General features: G+C 36.6%; 1 protein-coding gene across 1 annotated transcript in view; it reads right to left on the reverse strand.

Annotated features, from left to right (window-relative positions):
* The window catches only part of Itga2 (integrin subunit alpha 2), a 96327-nt gene that overhangs the window by 60942 nt on the left and 7389 nt on the right, over positions 1–27996 (reverse strand). The window contains exon 2 of the mRNA XM_027954420.2: positions 4154–4274. Within this exon, the coding sequence (XP_027810221.2) occupies positions 4154–4274 (121 nt within the window). The remainder of the gene's footprint in view (positions 1–4153; positions 4275–27996) is intronic.

Raw genomic sequence — 27996 nt, forward strand, 5'->3', positions numbered from 1 at the left:
TGATGTAAAATATGCCTATAAATTCTTAGAAACACAGGACACAAAAGAGTTAAAATTGTAGTTTTTAGACACAATGGAGTGTGATTTAAGAAAACTCAAAACTAGAGTCTTAAGTGAGTCATTAGAGGGAAGAAAGGGGCTGAGAGACAGAGTCGGGGTTCAGACAGTTTGTAAAGGCAAAGGAAAAAGGGAAGCAAAATCACAGCTCAAAACAGGCAACAGGAGAGCAAAGAAAATAAAGATGTGTGCATGTGTGTGTGTGTGTGTGTGTGTGTGTGTGTACCCTTGCACTGTTCTCGTATAATATGCAAACATTCTGGGAAGAAAGACGCATAGTTTATTAAAGGAATTCATGGTAATCCCCCTTTCTGTGCCCAAAGTTAACTTGATTAGTATCAGAAGAAAAGTTAATATTTACACAGTCCTTTTCACATCTGCTACTTCCATAATGTCTGAGCAATTGTCATAAATTAACAGTGGGGAAGGGAACAGTGCCAATTGTCAAAACAAACAGGCAATTCTGGACTCCAAATTTCACATTATTTTCCTTGAGCATTCCGAGTGCTGCCTGTCCTAGCTGTGGCCCGCTCCAGTGCTGGAACGGCATCACCCCCTGACCTGTCTCCTGGCCCCAGCTCTGCCTCCAGGAGAAGGAATGCTGGCAGGGCAGGGCTAATAACACGGATCCTGAGGAAACCTTGTCCCTTTGGTGTATGTGGCCTTATTAAATTAATGTAGCTAGGGATACCAAAATAACACCAACACTATTGATATAAGGGGTTGGGACTAAGTTCTGTCTTCTGTATTATTCCTGTCTTTCCTCAAAGTCAAGTTCTATATTTCTGCACCTCCCATAGTGTCAGTCCACAATGAATTAGAAGCTTGTGCCCTGTGGTTTGGCTTCTTTCTTTGTCTCCAGACCAGATCAGTGAAGGGACTCACAGGCAGCCTGTCAGCTCTGGTTCTTTCCTACCAACTTCTCACCTCCATGTGGTTCAGCCCCTTCAGGGCAGAGAGCTGCTTGCCCTTCTCCCCTTCTTGTGTGGTGGGACATGCTCACACCAGCTGGTAATTAGATAGAGGCTTAATGTTGAACCTTACCAGAAAGCTCCACTCTAGAAGTAAAAGCACTAGCCCCGCCGATGGCAGAGAGGATCTTTGTCTCCCAGTAGCCATTGTCCCATGTTTTTCTATCTCTCTGAGTGCTCTAGGATAGCCAAGGCAGGGTTTAGAAATATCTGTTTTCCCGGGTTTTGCACCAGAATCTCACTATAAACTCCTAACAGGCTTGTCTTTTAACCAGGTCTTGAATGGTTAGCAAGAAGCCTTCAGAGGGAAAGGAGAGATGGCTGCCTCTTACTTTCCCAGAACTGGAAAAATTCTTGTCAACTCTTTGTCCCTTCTGATCTTACTCAATTTCCATCCTGCTACTTGGCCCGTGGTTTGGTTCCCTTATAATACATGATGGGCTTATTATCTCTGATAATGTCTGTTAATGATGCTGGCTTTTATTCTTGGAGCTTCCCTGTCCCAGGAAAGTTGTTGCTTAAGAAGAATCACCTCAAACTCAATGCCACCTTGTCCTCAGACCAGCCCCACTTTTGAAGTGTGGAGAAAGTGCTAAATACATAGGTGTACTCTGACAGTTTTCTGAGGAGCAGATGCCTCAACTGAGACTGAGAGATGAGAACCAACCAGCTAATGAAGATCTTGGAGGGCAACTTTTCCAGGCAGGAGAAGGATGTGCAGAAGTTTTGGAGCAGGAATGAGCTTTGTGTAGTCAAGGAACAAAAGACAGCCCACAAAGCATAGGAAACAGGGAGCAAGGGCTGAAGAAAACCTAGGAAAGGCAGGCTGGCACTGTAGCAGTCCTCCACTTCACTTTTGAATACAGTTTTGAGGCTTATTTTTAAAAGGGACATTTTTTTTTCCTTTTCCTTTTCTCTCTCTCTGTCCCTAACTTGGGGGTGGTGAACAAGATTACCCTGAATTATCTATGCTCCACAGGAAGGAGATGTCTGCCAGAGGATCTAGGAAGTGACAAATTAACAAGTGAATCCTAACCCACCATCAAAGCACCCTGGACCCCCTGTCGGGGCACACCTGGAGTGAAGCCCTTGAAGAGCTCCTTTAAAATGCCCCTGTTCCTCCTGATGGGGAGAGTCACAGCCTTTGGGACAGGAGTCCCCTGTGTTTTTCCTTTGCTAACAAAGCAATAAACCTTCTTTTTCCTTTTGATCAAAACCATATCCTTATTATTAAATTGGCATTAATTGGCATTGGGGACAGGGTGTGAGCTTTCGGTTACAGCACCAGATCATGAAGGGACCTTTAGGAATTTTAATTTTTTCTAATAAAGTAAAAAAACACATTATTTTATTTCTTTCTAATAAAGTAAAAAAAACACATAAGTTCACGCTGGCTCTAGAGAGCAGTATGGAATAAAGTGGGGTGAGAAGGAAGCAGGACACAGGCCAAGAAGTTGTTACAGCCGAATCTGCAGAAGCTAGTGCTGGCTTCCATCATGTTAGCAGCAGGAGAGATGGTTGGCAATGACCAGACATGTCATGCATTTTGGTGATGGGTCAACAGGATTCAGTTATGGATGAGGTAGGAGGAGAGAGAGAAAGGAATCAAAGTGTTGTGGTCTCTTTAGCTGGCACAAAAAATTAAATAGTTGTGTTTTCTTACTTATGTGTGATGTGTCTATTAGGTATTAAAATGGAGATGTTGACTGGATTGGATTATGGGACTCTGCAGAAGGGAACAGGGTTGGGCATGTAAAATTCCAGGTTATTAGCAACTTCGTCTGCTGTATTCCAAGATCGAAACACTGACCATATCATCTTTCTAGCCTTCTTACTACTTTATGATTGTCAAAGCAAAATCTAGTAGTTGGTTGAGATGCAACTCTCTGTCATATTCCAAATGATTAAATAATCAATTACTAATCTTTCCAACTTAACCATTCTTATCCTTCAATTTGATTGACTCACTATCTCCAGCATACTTTGCTTTCAAGTCTCTTCCCATTAGTTAACACTCACCTGCAGCCTCTTCATCACCATCACTTAAATCTACTTCACCATTCACCTCCTCCAACTTGCCTTCTGAAATACACTTCTCCTCTCTCATGTTAATTTCATTTTGCTTCCTCATGACACAGACAGTCAGGCAGACCCCAACATGCAAATAACTTGAATTTAAACTATTTATTTGAATTCAGTTGTTTACAGCATCAAATATAAGTTCACATGCAAAAGGCTATACATTGTAGGTCTTATCTGATAAGCCAATAGCATTCCCTATAATCATGGGAAAGTGTTTTAGAGGGTGATCAGAAACTGAAGCTCCAGGGAGATAAGGTTTCTATCAGACGCCACTCTGCCTGCTGAGATGGCTCTGTTTATAAGTGGGCATCAATTCAGGCAGAGGAAAAACTTTATTCAAAATCTGATTTCCCCTGAGTTGATCTATTTTGCTATTATGGGAAGCTTCAACTGGCAATGAGGATATATATTTCTTTCTATTTCTATGAAGGTGGTTGTTTTGCATCAAGGAGAGAAACTATGTTTTATAAATGTAATTCTTACCTCACATTAAAAGACTGGAAGGGGGTGCTTGGGAGCAAAAACGAAAGCACTAAATACACTATAGAAAGACACCTTTGTAAACTTTCTAAAATTGTTTGTGAGTATTCTTTACCACATGGCATGAGGAAGATTTAGAATGAAGCAAGTGGACAAAGTCATGTAAAGGAGAAAATTTAGGGAGAAATTCTACCGTCTAGAAATGACCCCAACATAGTATTAGATAGCTCATTATTTTAAAAGATGAATGATCATCAACTTATAGAATAAGAAATGAAGATAATATCTATGATCTATCTAATGCTCAACCCTGGTATTATAAATTTACTATGAAATATTTAGAGAAAATTTTCTATCCAGGTATTTTTTAAAAAATATCATTATGCCATCCCATTAATTATCAATCTGCAGTTGTCACTCTCAAAGATAGGTCCTTCATTTAAAAGTATTTGTGGGCTATCCATTACTTTTCTAATCATATACTCGTTTTAATAAGAATTGGAGTCAAATATTAAATTTACACAGTATTTTTATTCAAATCATAAAGAAAAGAATATTCTTACCAGTTGCCTTTTGGATTTATAAACTGCTGCACTGCATAGCCAAACTGCTCACTTGAAGGACCGGAAAATATTTTTGCTTCTGGGAGACCAACATTGTATGCCAAGCAACAACTTAAAATGCCTATTAAGAAAAATGAAAACATAGTCCATATTAGCAATTTGTTAAAATGTGTGCAATATAATTGTTGAAGCCCACTTGAAAAAAAATTGAGCTTATAATTATTCTCCTTATTTAAATTTAAATAAATTCTCAGTATTTATCAAGAAGTAATACCTATGCCTGAAATATTTACTCAAGGTCCTAAAAACCACACTAAATACCTTATATGCATAATCTTACTATCATCAGAGAAATTTAGGAAATGGTTACCAATATTACCTTTCTTTTATGGAGATTTCTGAGGTTCTAAGAGGTAAGTGTGCCTCATAGCTGGAGAGTGATAATCCTAAATGCAAGTACTGAGCATAAAATGAGCTAATTCGTGATCCTGAATGCTTAATCTACTGTAATACCTCTAAGGACTCTTAAGTAATTTGAGTTCCATTTGTCCTCCAACACAATAATACTCAAAGTGCAGAACCTGAAGGACATATTTTATCTCTTCTGGATTCCCCTACAGATCCTGACATGGTCTCCAGATGAAATATCTGTTGAAAAGGCAATGCTGGCTGTATCAAAGGAGGTAGAAAAATCATACCTCTTTGAAAATTGTGTCATTTTCTTTCAGAATAGATCATTTTAGAGGATAATAAATGTAGGAGTAGGTGTCATATCTTTTTTATCCCAATGGGAACTGTCAAAAGTAGTTTTGCTTTTTGATGCTTCTGTCTGAATGATCAAGAAATGACAGCCATTAAACACACACACACACACACACACACACACACACACACACACACACACACACCAAGGAGAATAACACCTTGGGAGAATAACACCTTGATGGTATTTTTTTAAAGTTGTGTTTCTGATGGAAAGAGGAACAAGGGAAAGAGTGAGGTGGATTATGTTTCCTCTCTGACATGGACAGCATTAATGCTGACAGTGTTCCCTTCTATAGAAAAAAGGCTTTGTGGATATGAATGCTTTAAATGGAGATGGAATATGTTTCATGTGGCTTAGGGTCAGCATTTATCTTTGCAGACACAGAAGACAGAGAGAACTCTTTAAAATTAACATCAAAGTTCCATTAATAATAGTATTTTCACAAAGGAATAGCCCATAATCTGGACAACACTGAAAGGGCATAGCATTTCAGAAGTCTATTGTTCTAGGCACTGAAAGGCTGGAAGAAAATGACCTGCTGTCCATTGTACCTCAAAACTTCTGGAAACAGATTCTGTAGAGTGCTTCAAAGGAAAAATGAAGTCAATGATGAAGCTCTGGGGACTTAAAGCAGTCAATGTGCCTCTCTAAGTGCCCAAATCACTCTATCAGGGATTTGCTCCCTCAAGAAAGCTTGGCTCATTATTTTTTAGAAGTATGTGTTGCCAGGAAAAAAGTACAAATATTAACTTTCAAATACCTCACAGTGAAATCTACACAGCTCAACATTCACAAATTTTATCCCCAACATATATTTTCCCAAAGGTACCACTGCTTCTTTTCATTTTGAGGAAATAAAATACAAAAGAAAATAACAGCACATAAAGCAGAAAATCAGAATTGACATTTAGAATACTGATGTTTCCAATCAACACTTTATTTTCACCCCATTGTATGGAACTCTATAAATACTATTTGAGTACTTAACCACTGTCAAACATACTAGTAAAAACTTGCTGAGATGATGCCAAACTTATACTTTTGAAATATTTAGTGGTAGAAAGAACATATATGACTGTATATTCAGTGACTCCAATTTTCCCCCATTAAGTGGATGTTGGCAAATCATATAATGCCATGAAATCATCATGGAGTTCATTTTATCATCTATCAGATAAATGTTATCATTTACATACTGTATACACAGTCATGCCTCACTTAACAACAGGCCTTTCTTTTGAGAAATGCTACTGGTCCATTGTTGACCAAAATGTTGTTATGCAGTACATATAAGTAGTACATGTATATTATTATATGTATATTTTTATTATTATCAATTGACACAAATAAGGAAACTGGAGGTCATTTTATCATCTGATAGTCTAATTTTATTATATATAATTAATGTATATGTATTGTATACATATACATATATATACATATATATAACATATATATACTTACATATATATATTGTATTGTGTGTGTGTGTATATATATATATATATATATATATATATATATATATATATTCGTTGAATACATCTAGCTCATTTTGCTCACAACATTTGCAACTGCTTGTCCCATAGTCTATAACATACTCCCAACTCAGCATTTAGATTTTGGCACCTATTCACCATGTGGGTCTTTGCTCAGATAAGTCTGCCCTGACCCCTCTATCTAGCACAACACTCTGCTTCATAAATATACTATTATTCTAAAAATTATTATATGAAATTGTCTTACATATCTACATTGTTTTGTGTCTAGCTCTACTTGCTAAAATGCTAGCTCCTTGAATGACGAGACCTTTTTTTAAAAAAAAATCTCTGTGATTTTCTCATCCCCTAAGATATTATTTATCAAATAAAACAATTTTTAATTAATATATATTTCTCAATGATGGTTTGGAATACAGAGAAAATTGGAGAGGAGAACTTCAGAGTTCTAACCTTCTTACTTAAGTGCAATTAATTTGAATAAATTTCCTCGCAATGTTTTTTCCTCTATGATCTATAGTCTAAACCATAATGTATATTCCAATTTCTATCCCACTATTTCTTAGTGCTTATGTCTTGCCAGTGTCAGAATCATCCTGACTCATTTGACCTCCACAATAACTTTGCATAACAGCAAAGCCTAGTTATATCACCAAGTTACAAATAAGAAAAATGGAACTCATGAAGGTTAAATGTCTTTCTTGCTCAATACCACACAACTGATGGCTGAGCACTGAGTTTTGGTTGGGCTCATCTTTTCCAACCTATTGTTTAGAGTTTCCATTCATAAATGGTCTGCTTATTTTCTTCACAAAACATGTCATTCTTATTCCCATTCCTTCAGTCTGCTGATCCTCAACCTCTTCTTTCTTGCTATAAATCCCTGCTTCTTTTGGTAAATTTGGACAATCTCAACTCATCAACTTATTTCTCTCCAAAATGTCTATGTCATCATTTCACTCTTAGCATATGATACCTAGTCAGTTACACAAATTTAATACTTTTATATGAAGTATTCATCAAACTGAACATCTATTCTTCACAATCCTAATGCTAATTGGACCATGTGGATCATACAAGTCATGTTTGATCTTGTTTCCTTCCTTCCAGCCATACCTATATGTCTATACATACTAAGAAATGGATGGTTCAACAAGTACTTATGTAGCTCCTTTGTGCTAGGAATGTTTTTAGGTCCCAAGGGTACCGTATCTAGAAAGAAATGAACAAAAGGACAATATTTCTACACTCTTTGAGCTTTCATTCTTGTAATTTGATTAGAAAAAAATAGCTATATCATAGTGTGATGAGTATAAAATGCAGAGGTATACTGAGTCAAAGGCTGGGACAAAGGGCAGTTTAAGTTTGAAGGCTTCACGGTAGAGGTGGCAATTAGTCTGGCTCTTGAAGGATGAACTGGAAATCACTACAATTCTGTGATTTCAGGCACAAGGAGCATCCTGGGGAGCAGGCATAGGTGTGGGGATGGCGAAAAGTTTGGCAAAGCAAGGCTTCAAGGGCTTCATTAGTGTAAACACTTCTGTTCTCCATTAGATTCAGTGCATCTCAGACAGGCTTGAACTCTGCCCTGCCAGGAGCATATTATTACCAGATTGTAAGTCTTCCCTATTTGTCCTCATGTGAATGCAGTAATGGAGTCGCAGAGTCCAAGTTTTTATCAAAGGTTTCCTTGCTATACATTTGTTTCTAGTAACCAAGCCAAAGTATTCTGGTAAATCCCACCAAAGCTTACTGAAAATATAAACATGTGTCTCCTGGAGAGTTGATTAATTTCTCCTACTTTCACAATGAAAATTGGATACTGTTTCATCCTTGATTATTATTGCTGTTTTAGTATTCATAGGGAAATCATAGAGTTAAGTACAAAGTAGTTTATGCAGAGTTTTTTTTGTGTGTGTGTCTTTTACTCATTTAAGCATTTTAGAGGACCTCCTTCTTTGAAGGTTTCTGACCATCTCTGAAATAGGTTTTTTTATAAACTCTAGTCATTTAAGAATTAGTTTCTGCAAATGTAGAATCTACTGTCTTGCTATATTCTGGAACCCATGTTTAAGTTATAATCAAAATAGAAATATATGCCTGTGGATTGGATATAGTTAATCTAGTTTTGTTCTCAAGACACAGTAAAACTCAGAATGAAGAAAAAATGTGCTTCGAAAATGAAAACATAAATAAATGTATAAAACAAAAATGCGTTAACCTGTATTCAAGTACAAAAATTTAGCAGGGAAGTTTATTGATTCCCATATCATTCCCAAAGCTTAAGGAAACACGTTGGTAGTAAACACTGGCAGAAGGAGGCTCTAATCTATGTAGTCAATGCCCATATAGGAATATCTGTGTTCACTGATGGACAAACGGGGAGAGCTTTTCACAGAATGTGTTCATGCAGAAGGATTCAAGGACAAGTATGGGAATAAATTCTGGTTAAGAGAAGAGGGTAAAGACTAAAAGTGAGAGATGGACTTAGGAATAAAGAGGTGCTTTGAACAAGGGTTCCTCAGATTGTACTTTGGCCCTTTCTTGCAGGTATACTCTGGCATTTCAGGAGAAAAATTGTCTCCTTTAAATAGTCAACAGAAACATTTATGAACTGTGAGCACTGAGTGTCAAGAATTGGAGCACGGTGCTCCCCTGCCTGAGGAGACTGGACCCAAGAAGTATTGGCAGGAGCAGGGCCAGAGGAGAGCCACCTATGCATCAAGACTTCAGGCCTAGAGCAAGTGCAGCAGTGACCAGGACACAGGGGATCACTAGAAAGACCTGCAAAGGTTTCCAGGAGACCCATGTTCAGAATCCAGGAGAATATTCACTACTCCCAACGAATGAAAAAGCAGTGTTTAGGTATAGGCTTCCCTGTCTTTGAAGTAGGAGAGTAAGCCACGTAAGTACTATTTTGTTAATCAGGATTTTATATTATCTCTCAGTCTTTGGTGCCCAAAGAAAACACATTTTACACATGCTAAATGACTTTGATGATTTTTAGCAGTCTAAAGTTAGTTCTTAATAATCATAATTAAAATGTATTGAATGTTCAATAGGAAGAGACTGAATAGGCAAATCATAGCATACAAACTAGATGGAATTCTACACTGTCATTGTAAAACAGTAATTGTGAAGACTTTACAGTAGAAAGAAAATGATGAAAACAAAAAATTCAGAATAGAATAAAAACTGAAAAATGTATAAAATACTAACATAACAAGCAGTACAATTGTGAGTATAATTTGCTGCTTTCAAATTTTCTATTAGTGTATTATATTTTTCCAGGATAAAAAAATAAGTAAGAAAGAAATTACTTCTATTCTGGATTAGTAGAACTATCAGTATAAGCAACTTCACTTCAAACCCATTTACATTGGCTAATCTTATGATCACACTCCTCAAATAACATTTAAAATATGTGAAATGAATTTTTAGTTAATTGGGATGGATTTGACTAAATTTATTTTGCTAGACAAGTAAAAAGAATCAAAATATCTCTATTTATGCATTTGAAAGGACAATGGTTATAAATGTCTAAAATGGCCACATGATAACACTTCAATTCTATGAAAGTCTATTTTTCTAATATGTTATTTGTGTAAACTTGTCCATGTTTGTCTGATGTTGTGGTATTTCTCCATGATTCTATGATTTTCTTCACTCTGTTCGTAACTGTCTATAATACGAAGTAGATGAATTTAAACACACACAAATGCATATGCACACGCATACATATTTGTTAAACAGACTTTATTTTCTCATTTATTCACTTTTTATTGAGTTAACAAGCATTTACTATTTACTACCTAGTAGATTCTGTTCTTACAGTAGGGATGATAATTATAAGATACCATCTCTTTCCTAAGCTTCTCACAGAATCCATGCAGATGAGTCATAAAACTGAGCATAGTATTAGGATTGACAGCTTTTTATAAATTTCAATTGCACCCATAGTTATTACTTGCACTTGTAGTGAGCAAATTCTTCCATTCTATATCTTTTGTGTCTGGATGGGTGGAACCATATTCTTAGCTTGGGAGATCATGCTTCTACAACTCTGTTTCTTGTTCTTAATTCTGAGATTCTCTAACTCCTGGATTTCCTGGTTCTTTCTTGCCTTCCTCCTTTACTATCACTCCCTCTCCCTCACCCTGTCTCACATATGTATGTTACTACTCTGGATCTCTTAACATTCTTTTAAACAATATTACATGGATAAAATTGATCACTCTTTTATGTGGGGAATATTTAACATGTATATTTTTATATTTATATTCTCTTTGATTGGAAAATTCCTTGCTAAACAGAGGTAAAGGTAAAAATCTTTAAGGCATCAGATAAAGAGGCAAGGCTGCTAAAAAGAAAACTGAACAAGACTTTGGGGGAACCAAAGAGAACAATGAAGAAAGGAAGGAAATAAATGAGGATCAGCAGCACAGGGTGTGGTTGAAAATTCATAGAAACAGGCTGCTTCACACTGGAGTTTGCATTGGTAAGATTGACTTGCCTCCTCTCTCTCCTATCCACATCCACAAAGGCCTGGTATGCGGGATTTTGTGGGGAAGTTGAACATGTCAGCTCTCAGTCAGTAAGAATGAACTACAGGAGGCTTAGTGTCAGGAGAGACCTCCATGGGTCTTTTGCCCTGTACACATTTTAATGAACTTGGTTGTTTCCTGTGGCTACTGCAGCAAATTACCACAAAGTAAATGGCTTAAACAAAAATTTATTCTCTCACATTTCTGGATATCAAAAAATCTGCAATCAAAGTTTTCTCAAGGCCATGCTTTCTCTGGAGACTCCAGGGGACAATCTATTTCTTGCCTCTTCTTGCTTCTGGGGACAATGAGTGTTCCTTAACCTCATGTCTGTAACACTCTGTGTCTTGTGGTCACATCATCTCCTTCTCTATTTGTGTGTCAAATGTCTCTCTGACTCACTCTTGTCAGGACACATTCTGTTGGCTACCCAGGCCACCCAGCATGTTCTCATCTCAAGAACCTTCACTTAATCACAAAGACTCTTTCTCCAAATGAGGTAACACTCACTAGTTCTAGTGATTATGATGTGGATATATCTTTTAAGAAACCACCAATAAGCCCATTATACTCTGCTGACCACCCTCCCCCAAACCATGTTACGTGCAAAACATATTTCCTCACTTCTTTAAGAATCTCAACCTGGGGCTGGGAGGCAGAGCACTTGTCTCACATGTATGAGGCACTGGGTTTGATCCTCAGCGCTGTGTAAAAATAAAATAAAATAAACGTATTGTGTCTATCTAATATATATATATATATATATATATATATATATATATATATATATATATATATATATATATCCATTACAGAACCAAGTCTGACTGAGCCTCAGAACTCATCTAAATATTATTAATTTAAAAGTTCTAAACTTAGATATGAATGAGATTATTTCAGGTGATCTGTGTCCTGGGGCAAAATTCCTCTCTATTTGTGGTTTTGAAAACCTGAAGAACAAGTTACCTACTTCTAAAATGGAATAGTGTTGCAGGCACATCTTAGAGAATTTTAATGTAAAAGGCAGGAATTGGAAGGAAAAAAGAAGTTTCCAATCTCAAAGAAGTTTGACACTTAGGGCATAAAATTCCATTAGAATTTTCTCTTTAACTTTCTGAGGAGAAATCTCTGTTGTTCATGGCTTTGTCCTCTGGGTCCAAAGCAGCTGTATCTCCCTTAGTTTAATGTGCAGTGTTTCTGCTGAGGCAACATTCTTAAAATCCTTGTAGGTCTCCAATATATGTCATGGAGAGCTGTGTCACTGTATAAAGGAGTTTTCCATAAATCTTTCCTGGATAACCTCATCTCTATTCCTGGCCTGTGCTGAGATGGTTGAGAGGATGCATGAATCACATACCCAATCTGTTCAGCAAGAGCTTGTTCACCCACACCATGGGCCTTTTTTAGGCATGCTTTCCTAACAGTGAATCTCCTGATACTGTTTTAGTTTGGGCTACCATAACAAAGTACCACAGACTGTGTGGCATACAAGCAACATAAAGTTATTCCTCAAAATTCTGAAGGCTGGAACTCTGAGTTCAGGTTCTAATGTGGTCGGATTCTGGTGAGAGTCCTCTTTGAATTTAAAGATGATCAGTTTCTGGTTGTATCCTCTCAAGGCAAAAGAGAGCTAGCTAGCCCTCTACCTTCTTATAAAGAGACTAATTCCTAAAGTCTTCACCTCCAGATATTATCACACCAGAGATTTCAACATGCAAAGTTTGGAAGGATGCAAACATTCTTTGTTCCATCTGAATAGGTTGGAAATTTTCCAGATCATCAAGGCTGATGATAGACTGGTTCCTTTGGTTTAACTGATCCTTCTTCAGATTGCCACTTTTCTATCACATTTTGCTACATTTTGAAAAGAAAAAGAAGTTTATACCTTCAACATTTTGTTTGGAAATCTGCTCAACTAAATATCCAAGTCTGTTGCTTGAGAGTTGTGTGCTTTCCACACAACTATAGGAAATAACGACACCCAAATTTCTGCCACTATACAGTGAGAATTACATTTCCTCCAGTTTCCAGTAGCACTTTTTTTTTGTATTTTCTTCCAAATCCTCAATAGAAACAGCTGGAACACTCACTCAAATTTCTGTCAACAGTCTCCTCAAGGCATTCTACAAAGACCTCTCTCCAAATATGGTCATAAATTTTAGGGACCATGGTGGTGACATTTCTTGACAAGGTCACCATTCAACCCAATACTATAGCTATGTTGAGAATGTAAGATCCCGACTTCTCTCTATCTGGGCCCTTTCTTAGGGTTGGGTTTATAGTGAGCAACACTGAGGGATTGATGAGTCAGTATCTCCCCCAGGACAGAGAGCAGGCTGGCTGACCCTTGCAATAACATAGCAGATTCACCAAGCTCACCTGATCTTTCCTACAGTGCAACCTTGTATGTGCACGGGTCCATCTCCTTATGCAATGACTATGAGATTACAGTGGGGCAAAGGGACCGAGCATAAGTACGCTCATGATGCTTGCTGGGCTGTGAGTGAAAAAGTTCTTCTCTGACTTACAAATCTTGTGCCATCTCTCAACATCTATAACACAGTAACAGGCTAAAGGGTGAGCTTGCACACAGGGTAACAGCAAATACCAGACTTAAGAGAGTATAAAACAAATACCCACAGTCAGGAAGCTGGAGTCAAATAACAATGAAAATATATACTTCCTGGGTGTTCAGAGAAATCTTGGGAATGCATTATATTTTCTTACAGGGATACAAGAATTTGAATGAAATCTTACCTTGATTTTAAGAGGCAAAGAGACAGACTGTAATAATATACTGCTTCATGATTTACAAACGATATTTTTAGTGAATAAATGTATAATTTAAAAAAAATATTTTTAGTTGTTGATGGACATTTATTTTATTAATTTATTTATATGTGGTGCTGAGATTGAACCCAGTGCTTCACACATGTGAGTCAAGCATTCTACCACTGAGCACAACCTCAGCATGAATGTATAATTAATTGACAATTACTCTATGTTCATATCAAAGAAATGTAAGCATTACTTTCACAGTCGGACATAAACTCTTAAATAAATATTTTTTTTTGTCTAAGGCAATGTTATTAATTGAGTTATTCCTCTCAAAATTCATATACTGAAGCTCTACCCTCCAATGTGGCTCTATTTGGAGACAGGGGCTATAAGAAAGTAATTAAGGTTGAATGAGGTCATAAAAGTGAAGCCCTAACTAATCCAACACAGCCAGTTTCCTTATAAGAGGACTCCAGAGATACCTCAATCTCAGCACAGGCTCCGAGGAAAGGCCTTGGGAGGACACAGAGAAATGTGGCCATCTACATGCCACAAGAGAGCCCCCACTAGGAACTAATCTCCAAAGCACCTTGATCTTGGACTGCTGACTTCCACCACAGTAAAAATAAATTTCTGTTGGCTAAGGCTGTCACATTTTTTTATGGCAACCCTAGACAGCCAATATGGAGGGAAATCAGATTTACCAGAATTTCAACTTAATAATCCAGCTTTCAAAAGATAATTCTGTCAATACATACATGCACTTATATAAATACAAGGAGAGGTATGTACAAGTTCTAGTTGTTTAACTTAAGGTTCATATTTTGTGTGGAAAAAGAAGTCTGTGTGTGTGTGTGTGTGTGTGTGTGTGTGAGAGAGAGAGAGAGAGAGAGAGAGAGAGAGAGAGAGAGAGAGCACAGTGGGAGGGAGTCAGATTGCATTCAGTCAGAGATTACTGTGGCACATAGTTAGGTCACTTCAAGGCCATTTCACATTTCAATAATTCGATCTTGAAGGCAATAAATGTCTCAAAAAGCCCTCTGTATTTGTTTCTTACATCCATTTACCATGACTTAGAACTTCCTAACAACTCAATAGATTCTTTTTTTTTCCTACATAAAGAGGGTGGAGGGTGAGCTGCTTTTTGGCAGATCCATTGGCTCTCTGTGGCTGAGAAAGAGACAGTGAAATACAGGAGAAAGAATGTTGGCCCAAGAGTTACCAGGAAAATGAGGAGCAATACCATCTCTTGGATTCACTTTCTATTTTTCCACTTCATCCTAAATTCCTTCTATGTAAAAGGAGAAAACCCCTCCTCTCTCTCTCTCTTTCTCAAAATGCCACTTTTGCACAGTTAGCAAGTCAGTTCCTGTTGTCCAACTTGCTAATTAACAAGCTATGTTTTATTTGTCTTCAGGCAACGCATGGAAGGAATAGATGTGATTAGCATTAGTATTTCTTCTGCTGTATCTCTGTTTGCAAGCCATTTATACACAAACCTGTGGCCCATCTGGGCCTGCTCACACCCTTCTTCCAACTCCCTTGATACTTTCCACTTCATCTCTTACAGTAGTGTACTACCTGGAATTGTTACTCTGCTGCTCTCAGGTATAAGATTTGCCTCCACAGTTGCATGATCACCCTTCCTTCACCAGTCTGACTCTACCTTTTGGTTCACTCAGCTACAATCATGGCTCCTCCTCCAACACACACTGACTTCAGGCCCTTTGTACCTTATTCCCTTGAGTTTTTCCCAGGGATATGGATATTCATTTTCACTGCATTCCAACTCCTCTCATAAATTAACCTGTTAGAGATGCCTCCTCCCCTGACCTGGGGTAGGCATATTGCAGAGCACCCCCTAGTGATTCACATTTCCAGATAACTATGTTTTTGTGTAACAACTTCCTCTTGGGAGAAGGCAGGACCCAACACTATCTGATATATTTTTAGATTCAAAAAATAGAAACAAATATCAGGGATGTCACATAAGATTGCAGCATCCATCTTGCCACTGTACGCTCTTCCTTACTGGGCTGGATGAAGAGAAGAGGCCCACAGGGCAAGGAAACAGAGCAGCTTCCAGTTGAGAGAAAGCAAGGAAGGGAGGGCCTCAGTCAAACAGCCTGGAAGAAAGTAATTCTACCAACCATCTGAGTAAGCAGAAAAGGGAGCCCCCTCCCAGTCCAGCAATCGATGAGACCCTGCACTCACCAACATGATCATGGCAGCCTTGCAAGAAACTCTGAACTAGTGGACCCCAGTGAAGCCAGGTCAAGACTCCTGACCTTCAGAAACTAAGATAATAAATATCATTTTGCATCACCTTGTGTATTATAATTCTTCATTCAGCAATAGAACCCTGCATAAAAATATCTCTCCCCCTCAACCCTATCATTCTCTGTCCCCTTTACTATGTTTATTTTCTTAATAGACCACCCATCGCTACCTTAATTCATACATTTGTTTTTTATTGTCAGCCTTCCCATTAAAATCTATAGGGGGGCCCAAGATTTGTAGGGATGGAAGCTTCTGAAGTTTGAAGAAGAAAGACTTCTTATGTAAAATTTTAAAAAAATTAACTAGCTTAATAAATTCAGGTATAAAATTAACTATTTACTTAAAGTGAGAAAAGCAATGTTTTGCAAATTACTCATTTTCAAAAGCTGACAAATTTAAAAATCACATATTTCACTAATTGCCTGGAACACTTCTTCTATATCCTTCTTTCTTCTTTTGATCCCCTTCACATGACCACAATTTTATAACATTATATTCTCTTAAAAGAATAAGACAATGCATTTTTTTCTAGCATGATAAATTAAATTTTAAAATGGTTACTTTCAGTTAAGAAATATTCCTTTCATTTTCACACCTCCATATTTTCAATGTCAAGAAAATATTAAGGATCATTTCCCAATTTTATATAGGAGCTATAGTATTCAAGGCACCTCAAGTTTTCTTCTACAGGGATTAATCCAGAAATCTGGAATTGACTAAATTGAACAATTAGTTTACTATGGATGTCCTTTTTGTTGAAATATATTAGGGTGGAAAAGAAACAACGATCATAGCTTTTGCAAATTTGATAAAAGTATTGGGCTGTGTATAGAGGACCTGCGCAGTGAGGTCCCTGAAACTTAAGCTTCACTTCTTTCATGGTAAGTATGTATTTGTCTCTAAGAGTAGGAACTGTGTCTGTTCTGTTACCGGCACTATTGTAGTTGGATCTTAAATGTCCCCCAAAAGGTCATTTCTTGGAGTCTTGATCCCCATTGCAACAGTGTTGAGAGGAGGGTCCTTGGGAGGTGATTGGTTTATGAGAGCTCTGACCTCATGAATGGATTAATCCATTAATGGATCCATACAATGGGATATTGAAAGGCAGAAAGAACTTCAGGAGTTGGGGCCTAGTTAGAGGAAGTAGGGGCATGGGGGCATGCCCTTGAAGGCTATGTTTTGTCCCTGGCCTCCCCCTCCACATTTTCTGCTTCCTGGCTGCTATGAGGTGAGCAGCTGTGCTCCATCATGCATATGCTCCCTTCAGTGATGTTCTACCTCACCAAAAACCCAGAAACAACAGCCAAGTGATCGTGGACTGAAATAAATTTTAAAATAAAATTTTTCCTTCTTTAACTTAATTTTCTCCAGTATTTTGTCACAGTGAAGGAAATCTGACTAACACAGCCACAATGCTCAGTACTCAGAATAGCATCTGGCACAATGCTTCACAATTCAGTAGTAATTACTAAACAAGTAGGGAAATTAATTATTTCACAGTTCCACCACACAGTAAGATATATATTTTATATATATATATATATATGTGTGTGTGTGTGTGTGTGTGTATATATATATATATATATATGATTTACAGCTTTATATATATAAAGCTCTGGGCTGATACAAAGGAAAGATGTTTGAATGTAGAATATTGTGCAAATACAAAGAAAGACAGATGGCTCAATACATGCGTTAATAAATGTACACTATATATGTATAAATATAAAATATAAATACATATATAATATAAATAAATATATTCTGCACATCTATATGTATATGATGCACATATATACATGTAAACATACTTACAGCTTACTTTCTATTTAGAATTTTAGAAGACATTAAACTTCTTTTATCTAGCTCTAGGAGAACACTAAAAAGAAAACTGACTATATATGAGGATGATGGGGGTGGAAGTATATAGAAGATGGAAATACAGCATTTTTTTAAACCAAAAAATCTACTTATCAAGCAAGGGCAACAGTACAATGTAATGTCTAAGAGCTTGGCCTCTGAGATTTGACCTTGGGCAAGTTTCTCATTCTATATAAGCCATTGCTTTCTTATCTGCAAAACAGATATGTGTGGCTCCCTCCTCATTATCAGGTAATGCATATGACATTCTCAACCAGGTGCGTAAAAAATGACAGGCACTCAGTAAATAACAAAAGACTGTTTTTGCCCTTAATATAATTATGTGCTACAGAGGATAACACACTTCTTGGGAAGTTTAATAAGGCTGGCCAATTAGAGATCCTACTTCCACTGCTAGTATAGAAAGCATATCCTGAATAGACTCTATTTACATTTCTGATGACTGCTGTTTATTGAATAGGAGGACAGCATTGCTGCTTTTGCTGAGGCACACAAAAGGCACACCATAAAAGCCAAGAAAATATTATCAGTCCATGGACCCTCCAGGAAGCCTAACAGGAAATGGGATTATTCAGACTCTGATTCTGGAACTGAGCAAACAAACTCCCAACTCTACAGTGCAGCTAATCATTACCCAGGATATGTATGGTAACGGAAATGGTCATAGGTCACATAAGATCATTTGAACACATAGATAACCACAGGAAGTCTCATTTTCAATAGCATTGTCTTCTGGCTGAGGGAACAATAATGCAGGTAGAAAGCACTTCCCTTCACAAAAAAAAAAAAAAAAATGCATCTAAGCTTAGAAACTATAGACTCTTTGGAAAGGGTCACATACCACATACAGGGTTAAGCTCTCAAATGTTTGATTTACAACTGTAAGCATTTTTAGAAAGTGAAAAAAGCAAAAGCACAAAATGATTCCTACAACTATTTTTGAATGTAGTGGTGAAAAAAGCAATTTTCTTTAAAAAGTCTTTGCTTTAAGTATCCATCTTCACATTCAATTAAGATACAGGAGCCAGTCACTATGAAATCCATTTGTAATCCCAGTGACTCAAAAGGTTGAGGTCAGTGGATCACAAGTTCAAGGCCAGTCTGGACATGGTGAGACCCTGTCTCAAAATGAAAAATAAAAAGGGTTGGGGATGTAGCTCAGAAGTAGTGCACCCCTGGGCTCAATCTTCTGTACTGAGAAGAAAAAAATAAGACAAAGATGTAGGTGCTACTGTTCCCCATTACAGGTGATGTTAGAAATGGAAAGGTGAGCTCCTGCAGGGGGTGCCTTAGATCCTATCATTCCCCAGTGCTGACACTCAGTGTCATCTTACAGGCACTCCATCTTAAAAAGTTCCTTAAATAAACGAATGATGATAAAAATTGATGAATACCCAGTATGTGGATTTAAAAAAAATAGCATTATAAATGCTTTTACAATCTGAAAAATACTTTTCATAGTTCCATTGATACTTCTAGTGACCCAACAAGGTAGGGAATAATTTGCTTGTGATTTATTTAAAGTGAGCTAGAAAAATGATGGCATTTAACTTACTCTTCAGAGCTGAATTCTATGTTGCCATGAACATTAAATGTGCTTAATATGTGTTTGCTTTGTGTCATTGTTTCAACTGAGAGGAATTTTGTTCATTTTGCTCATGTCCGGATGTATGTTTTGGTTGTCACATTGGGGTGCTGACATCTAGAGGGTAAAGGCCAGGGATGCTGTACAATATCCTACAATGCACAGACCAGACCCCTCTAACTGGCCCCAGAAGAAATGGTCAAGCCTTAGATGTCAATAATGTCAATGTTTAAATCCTAGGCTAACCAGTGGGTAGTCCTGTAAGGACTATTAAATTATTCAATTTCCTGTAGTGGTTTTAAAAAATGCCTGGGAATATTTTTATATCCTGTAGTCAAGAGGCAGAATCTTCCCTGGAATCTAGGTGGGACATCTGCAATTGTGTGATCTCTGAGTCAAGATTAGGTAAGGCCAAGCAATTTTTTCCTTTTCTTTTTGTAACATTTGACCCGAGTCACCACACAAGAAGTCAGCCTTCTCAGAGGGCACCATGACTGAGAGACTGGAGGATACCACATGAATAGAGGAAATCTGTCTACCCTCTAAGGACACCACTCAAGAGCCCTAGATCTAGAAGGACCTGGCCAAACCATTCTTAAGGTCCCAGCCCAAACAACTATGAGAGATAATAAACGATAAGTCATTATGAAGCCACCAAGCTTTGGGATGATTTGCTGCACTAATCTGGTTATCCAACCAGAGCCAGGTACAGATTCAGTTATTCAAAATCAAAGGCTCTGAGGAATAGAATGTTTTCCCTTTCCCCCTACAGGGTTCTAACACAAGGAAGTGCAAAGACTGTCATTCCTCAAATGGAAATGGAACATATTTAGCATATAACAGAAAGGAGACAGAGGGAAGTCTGCAAGATTTTTAGAGGGTGATCCAAAGGGCTTCCCAAAATGACAGACAGCAGGTTGACAGTCTGGGCTTCGGTCATTTCACAAGCCAGTTATTACAAAGAATGAGGAGGAACACAGAACGAGATGATCTCTTGAGGTTTCCTCTAGACTTAAATTCTAGGATCTTAAGCCTACATTCTTGATGCTCATCTATAAATACTTTTCAAAAGATAAGCATTTAAATATTATTATTTGAAAAATAAATGATGCATGAATAAAAAATAAATAAATATGTATCATTGCTTTACATCCATCTAACTGGAAAAAGTAAATGAAAATGTAATGCTGGTGAAATGAGTAAATTCTCACATTACAGAGGGCTATGCTGTTTACACTGTTCTATATGCTATAAGAACTAAAAAAAATACACATAATCCTTGACACAATAATAGTACTCTTCTGGAAAACATCCAAAAGGAAGAAGAAAAAAATCTTCTTGTACAATGAGTTTTTATAGCCACAATATTTACAGTTGGGGGGGGGGGATATCCCACAGGAAACAGCCCAAATATCTAACAATGGGACAATAGTTAACAGCAACACAGCAGGATGTATCAATGTAAAGTTATAAATGTGAAACCCAAATGGAAAAATATATATATGGCATATTAAGTGAGAAAAGCAAAGTATACTTTTGCATGCAAATCGTGAATATCTCTAAGAAAAATTCACATTCATACATCTAAATATCAAAATAAGGAAATATATTTTGTTCAGATAAATGTTAGTATGTATCATTTCTCTATCAACATGGAAAAATAGCTTTATAAACAATAACTTCTATAAATTGAAATTATTAATCAAATTTATCATTTCAATAGACACTTTACAGTTAAAGAAAAGAGAATAATTAATATAAGCAAATATATAGATTTACAAAATTAAAGGTGAGTTAAATTTTTAAGTAAAAACATTTTCTACTATAAAATTGAAATTTTACAATACTGATCAATATGAGCATTATTTTAGCTAGGTACAGTGGCGCCCAACTGTAATTCCTGTGGCTCAGGAGGGAGGCTGAGATAGGAGGGCAGCAAATTCAAGGTCCGCCTCAGCAAATTAGCGAGGCCCTCAGCAACTTAAAGAGACCCTGTCTCAAAATGACAAAAACAACAAGGGCTGGGGATGTCATTCAGGGTTAAGTGCCCCTGGGTTAAATTCCCATGGCTTAAAAAAAGAAAAAAAAAAAAAAAGTCTACTCTTCCATCAGTTAACATGTCACATCAATAGATAGTATATAAGGAATTTGGAAAATTAAAAATCAATATTTGCTTTTTAACAGGAGACCCTTAAAATGCTACTCTGGATTTTCTCTTTTGGTAATAAAGGGGTTAGCTGTTTGAACCAATTCTCTCACATTTAAGCACTCTTCCTACAACAGGAGAAGAAAGAAATTCAGAGAAGAGACTCAGGCTGTTGTACCACTTTTTGCCTTGGTGAGGAGTGGGGAGAAAGGAATTTTCCAGTCCTCAAACAGAAATGAAAAACTGAAACCCAAGACCTAACTGAAAGGGGATACCTGATAAACCTCCTCATGATTAAAGTCCATACACAAACCACAGTCCCTCAGATGACAAGTGAACTAGAAGTAAACCAGTCCTTGAGGGCAATGACCAGATAGCCTATGAAGTGTCCAGCCCTGAAACTGTGGGAAACTGATAGGAGAATTACTAGCATTTCTAGAATGTTGCTTCAATAGAAGGAAATGAAAGCATTTTCCTTAGAGAGAGATCATCCAATGCTTCAAATTATTTTCTCAAATAATTTTTTCTAATCTAATGTTCAGCAAAGATGAGCAGGCACCACGGTAGAGAGGCAACATATGTGAAAAGTAACACTAATAACAGACCACAGAAAAGATAATTACAGGCTAATTCAACGTAAACGTGAATATAAGAATTCTAGTCAAAATCCAGCAACCAATCAAAAGCTGTTGATGAAGCTGCATGTGTCACATGAATACAATGTTGTATTCACATCTGAAAATCAATGTAAAGCACCATATTAATAGATTACAGGAGAAAATTTATGTGATCATCAATAAATGCTGGAAATATTTATAAAAGTCAATGTTCCATTATCACTTTAAAAAATTCTCCTGGGAAAGGAACAAAAAAGTAAAACTATGTGATAAAAATGTATCCATGAACAGCACACTTCAGGAGCCACTCTGCAAATACATGCCCTTAAGTCCTGAGCAAGAGATACTGAATAATCATTGCACCCTACAATAACTTGGGCTTTACCTCCCTTCAGATAATGAGGCGTGGCTCCAGAAATAGGTGTTACCCTGTGGAGTTGAGTTACACTCACCTGTTTCTTTGTAATCCTACCCCTTTGCCCTTTTTGGGATAGAATGTTCCATGGAACCTCCCATTGTGTGTCCCCTATATATGAATAAAGAATTTCAGTAGCTCTCTCTGTCTTTCCACAGACCTCTAAGGTGGGAGAGCTATCCCAGATGTTGAAAAGATATTTTGAAAAGGTGCTTCTGTGTGTTTGCATGCTTTCTTTGCTGTTTTCTTAAGTTATTGGAATAGTCAGATTTGTGAACACAACATAGGTCGCCAGCTAGGATAGATGGTGATAGCCCAATACAAACACCGTATTTTGTACTAAAGATTCTAAGCATGATAAGGATGCCTACTATTGTCTTTTGCTTTTTGGTTCTCATGCCCTCAACCTTTTTTGTATTTCATTTAGAGACAGGGTATCCCTGAGTTGCTAAGGGCCTTGATGAGTTGTTGAAGCTGGCTTTGAACTCACAGTCCTCCTGCCCCAGCCTCTTGAGCCGCTGGGATAACAGACATGCACCTCTGCACCTTTCACCTTTTTAATTCAGTATTCTACACAATAATGGTATCCTTGGTGGTTCAGTGCAGCAAGAAAATGTAAAAAAAAAAAAAAAAAAAAGTAAAAAGTTGGAGAAAGAAGAAATAATGCTCTGCTAATTATAGATGATATGATAAAGTATATGGAAAATCCAAGAGGATTAAAAAATATTAGAAGAAATAAGATTAGCAAGACTGCTATATATAAAATAATGAAACTTGCATTTCAAAGTACCAGCAATTAAATTTTACTTAGAAAAGTTTAGAGTCATTGTTTATAGTAACTTCAAAAGGTATTGCATTCCTAGAAATAAATCTATAAAGATGCTATTTGAGTTGTCTGTACAGAAAACTACAAATTATCACTGAAAGAAATTAAAGAAGACTTAAATAAATGGAAAGATTATCAGATTCATGGATAGAAATACTTAAGATTCTAAGTATGTAAATTCCCCCAACATTAATTTATAGAGTTGATGAAATTAATATTTTTAAACATTTTGAGATTTTAAAAGTCATGAATGTTAACAAGCTTATCCCAAAATTTATATTAAAATGCAAAGGACAAGACACGTTTAAAGGGGAAAAATGGAGAAGTTCTTAGAATTTATTACAAACCTAAGGAATCTACTGTAATTAAGAAAGACTGATAGTGGAACACACCAGAGAGACTGGAAACAGATGAAAGCATATATGACACTTGATTTATGATCAAGATAGCATGGCAGAATGAACTATTTTTTTTTCTTTATAAATTGTGTTAATTGGCTTTCTATATAGAACATAAGAAGATCTTTGACTCTTACCTCATTTCATTCTCAAAAATCAGTTGCAAGAGAACACAAGTCTATCTAAAATACAATGTAACTATGTTTTTGGTGATACAGGAGGAAATCTTTATGGCCTCGAGTTAGAGAACTATTCCTTGAATATAATACTTGAAACAAAAACTTGATACATTTGAATACATTAATGTTAAAAACTTTATCAACATGCATCATTGAAAGATTGAATTGTTCCTAATAAGAAGAAGTGCTTGCAACATGCACAACTGGCTCATATTCAGAATATGGAAAGAACTACCACTGCAAATCAACAGAGGCAGGAACCCCATTGTACTCTTGTATTCATTTGTGTCTGGCTATATTAAATATTCCATGGAAAAGGAAATCTGGATGCCTAATAAACATGAAAATATTCTAAACTACATTACCATTCAAAAATGCTGATTATAATTATCATGAGATTCTCTCTCTCTTTCTCTCTCTCTCTCTCTCTTTAACTCTCTCTCTCTCTCTCTCTCTCTCTCTCTCTCTCTCTCTCTCACACACACACACACACACACACTCACACCAAATGGCTAAATTTTAAAACTCCTACATCACCTAAGATAAAGGTAGACTGGAGCAACAGGACTGCCCATACACTACTGAGAGCACTAATTTAGTACAAGAATTTGGAAAATTGTCAGAATTTACTAAGGAAGAATACTTGTATTCCCTATGGCCTAGTAATTGAACTCCTAGATATATCCCAGTTGAAATGTGTCCTCACGTTTACCAAAGATGGTTACAAAAACACTCAGAGCAAGACTACTTATAATATATTATAATGAAAACTACTCAAGTATCCATCAATTAGAATGAATGGATAAATAAACTGCAATAAAGTCATACAATACAATACAATACTGTGAAGTAGCAAAAACAAAAGTGCTACACCTACATGCAACAGATTAAGCCCACCAACACAATGTTAACAAAAGTCAGACACAGAAGAATATGTACTCTGTATGTGTGTGTCTTTAAAACCTAACAAAATGGAGCAACCAGAGTTCAAAGAAATGTATACATACCTAGTACAAGTGAAAAAAATAGCAAAGAAATGATTGCCAAAAAAGCAAGGAGAGAATGATTTGTTCATGGGAAAAATTAGGTAGAGGACATCTGGGGGTCCTGTCATTTTTTTTCCCTGAGTTGTGGTTATACAAATTTTTAAAAATAACAACTTGTAAGCTGTGGTGGAAAACACTTGTGGCTATGTCACATACTCACACTTCTGCTGAGTATGTGAGTATGTAGAAGATGCAAGACAGACCACTGTCCTCACACCCTTTCTTTTTATTTGTTTTCTTTTTTCTCTTTCTTTATTTTTTCTTTTTCTTTTTCTTCTTCTTCTTTTTTTTTTTTTTTTTGCAGTACTTGGGTTTGAACCCAGGGTCTCCTGCATGTCAGATAAGGGCTTCACCACTGAGCTACATCCCCAGCCGCCTGGCACTCTGCCATGCAACTTCTCAGGGTTCTGTTTAAGCCACTTTGAGGGATGAGGTAACGTCTCCCTGTGAGAAAAAGAGAAGGATTGTTGACTGCTTGCTATAAAACAGCCAGTTCACCAAGCTCAGTGTTTCTTTCCTGAAATTTAACTAATGAAATCTCCTGTGTATGTTGACATCTATCTGGGCCCTCTGTGTTGTCCCTCTGTGACAAACATAAATATGCTGCTGCTTATATTGTTTGCTGTCTCATGAGTAAGAAAGACCTTGGTCCTGGGGCTAGGCTGTAGCTCAGTGGCAGAGCACTTGCCTAGAATGTGTGAGGAACTGAGTTCCGTCCTTGTCACCACATAAAAATAAACAAACAAAATAAAGGCATGCTGTCCATCTACAACTACCGAAAAACTTAAAAAAAATAAAAATAAATAAATGCATTTTTTAAAAAAAGAGACAGAGACCTTGGTCCCTCAGGAGTCTTGTGTCTTCTGCCAACACATATGAAACATAGCAAGCAAACATTAATTTTAAGTGGAGGCAAAAATCAAATCCAAGCCCTGATAAACTGTACAGTTATTCTTGATGCATTTTTCTGTACATGTTATATTTTACAATGAAAAGTTTCTAAATTTTACCTAAATTTATTTTTCTCTATGTTTCTTTTTTAAAACCCATGATTTTCTGAGTATTTACTGTATGCTGGGCTCTGGGAATACAGTGATAAATAGGAGGACATGATCTTACAGAATATATTCAGTGACAGAAAGAAGCAGTCCAAAGATGAGTAATGGTGCTGTTTTATGAGAAGAAAAAAAGAGATTAGGAAAGGTGTTTGAAAAAAAATGTATGTCTTTACTATTTTAAGACTTTTATTAATATTGTTAGTTAGTAGAGCTAGTTAGACATTTTGAGACAAGGAGAAATGTGTTAAAAGCAAACAAACTCTGTCAAAAAAAGGAAAACTGATTTATCAATTAAGGGAATATTTTAGCAAATTCAGATAAACTTGCAAACTGTGATTTTGCATATGCTGATTGGAAAAGATTAGAAATTTTTCAGTTTGGCACGTATTCATAAATTGTGCCTTTAATCCTGTAGCAGTCATTTATGGCTCATGCATTCATTCATTCAAAACAACAGTACCAAGGGCACTTTGCATGGATGAAGAAGATATGAATTTGTTCTCATAGTGTCTGCAATCTAAAGGAATAAAACCAGGCTATCAAAATAGAATGTGACCACTGCTAGGAAAGGATCCACCTAAATTTGGATTAGGGGACAGGGATCCTTCCCGGTGTGCATGAACCTCAACAAAATTGAGATTTAAGTGATGTGCAGAATGGGAGTTGGGAGCTAGAGCATTTCAGAATAAGAGAAGTGGATGCATGCTATTGTGGGGTGGGATTCTTAAAAAGAGTTCACTTGAGTCATAACACACTGGAATCTCATTGAACCACAAGAAAAAATAAGAAATAATGACACAAGTATGTATCTGCAGGGCAAAAAGTAAACACTTTAATAATAAAGAAATTTCTTAATTACCATGACATTTGCATAAATTACTTAACCATGTCCAATTATTTATTTATTTATCTATCTATCTATTTATTTATTTATTTATTTATTTAGAGGTGCTGGGGATTGAACCCAGGGCCTTGTGCATGCGAGGCAAGGATTCTACCAACTGAGCATTTTATGTTTTTTTTTTTTTTTTTTTAATCAGGACTATTTATTACCTTATGTTGAAAGAAAAATAAAGATCACGAAAGAATATTCCAGTTTTCTGTTAAGTTTTTCTTTTTTCCCACCCAGGGAACAATGTTAACAAATACATAGAAAACTAAGTGGATTTTTGTAAAATATCTATTTTATGCATTAGTATTCAAAATATGACTTAGAAGGGGTGATAAAATCCAAGAAGTTTCATCTTCTATCAAGCATCCAGGAAGCAATGTGGTTAGAGAAACTGAACATAACTGACAAACAATTTGGAATAGAGTTGTCCAACTGAGCTAACCAGGAGCTGGTTTGTGTTCAGTCTGCATTTCTACATGGTATCCATGGAAATGTGATCAGGCTTGCACAAAGACAAACAAAGGCCACCTTCAATTGAATCAGGGAGAATGACAACTGCCAATGTTCAAGGCACCCCATCAATGCAATAGCTTTGCTCCTGCTTTTCAAAACACGATGAAATAATCTCTAACACCGACAATACAGTGTCTAACGCTCTTTTATTTCCATTGCTCTGTTTAAACATTAACCTCATTTTTATACAGAAAGCCTTTCAGTGGTCTGAAGTTATGTATGGCTTCTGTAGGAAAAACTGTCTCTAGTCACTTTAAACCAATAAAAGGAAGAATTGCAGTCACCCTTTCAAAATGTAGATTAATCCCCAAGTCTTTGCTGACAAAATTATACAGTTTCTATTGACTATTTGGACAACAGAAGAGACAAATGACTCAAAGGAAATGAAATATATTGGAAAATTATTAACAGTTTCAATAT

This window comes from Marmota flaviventris, chromosome 5 (genome assembly GCF_047511675.1).
Source record: "Marmota flaviventris isolate mMarFla1 chromosome 5, mMarFla1.hap1, whole genome shotgun sequence".
Lineage (NCBI taxonomy): Eukaryota > Metazoa > Chordata > Mammalia > Rodentia > Sciuridae > Marmota > Marmota flaviventris.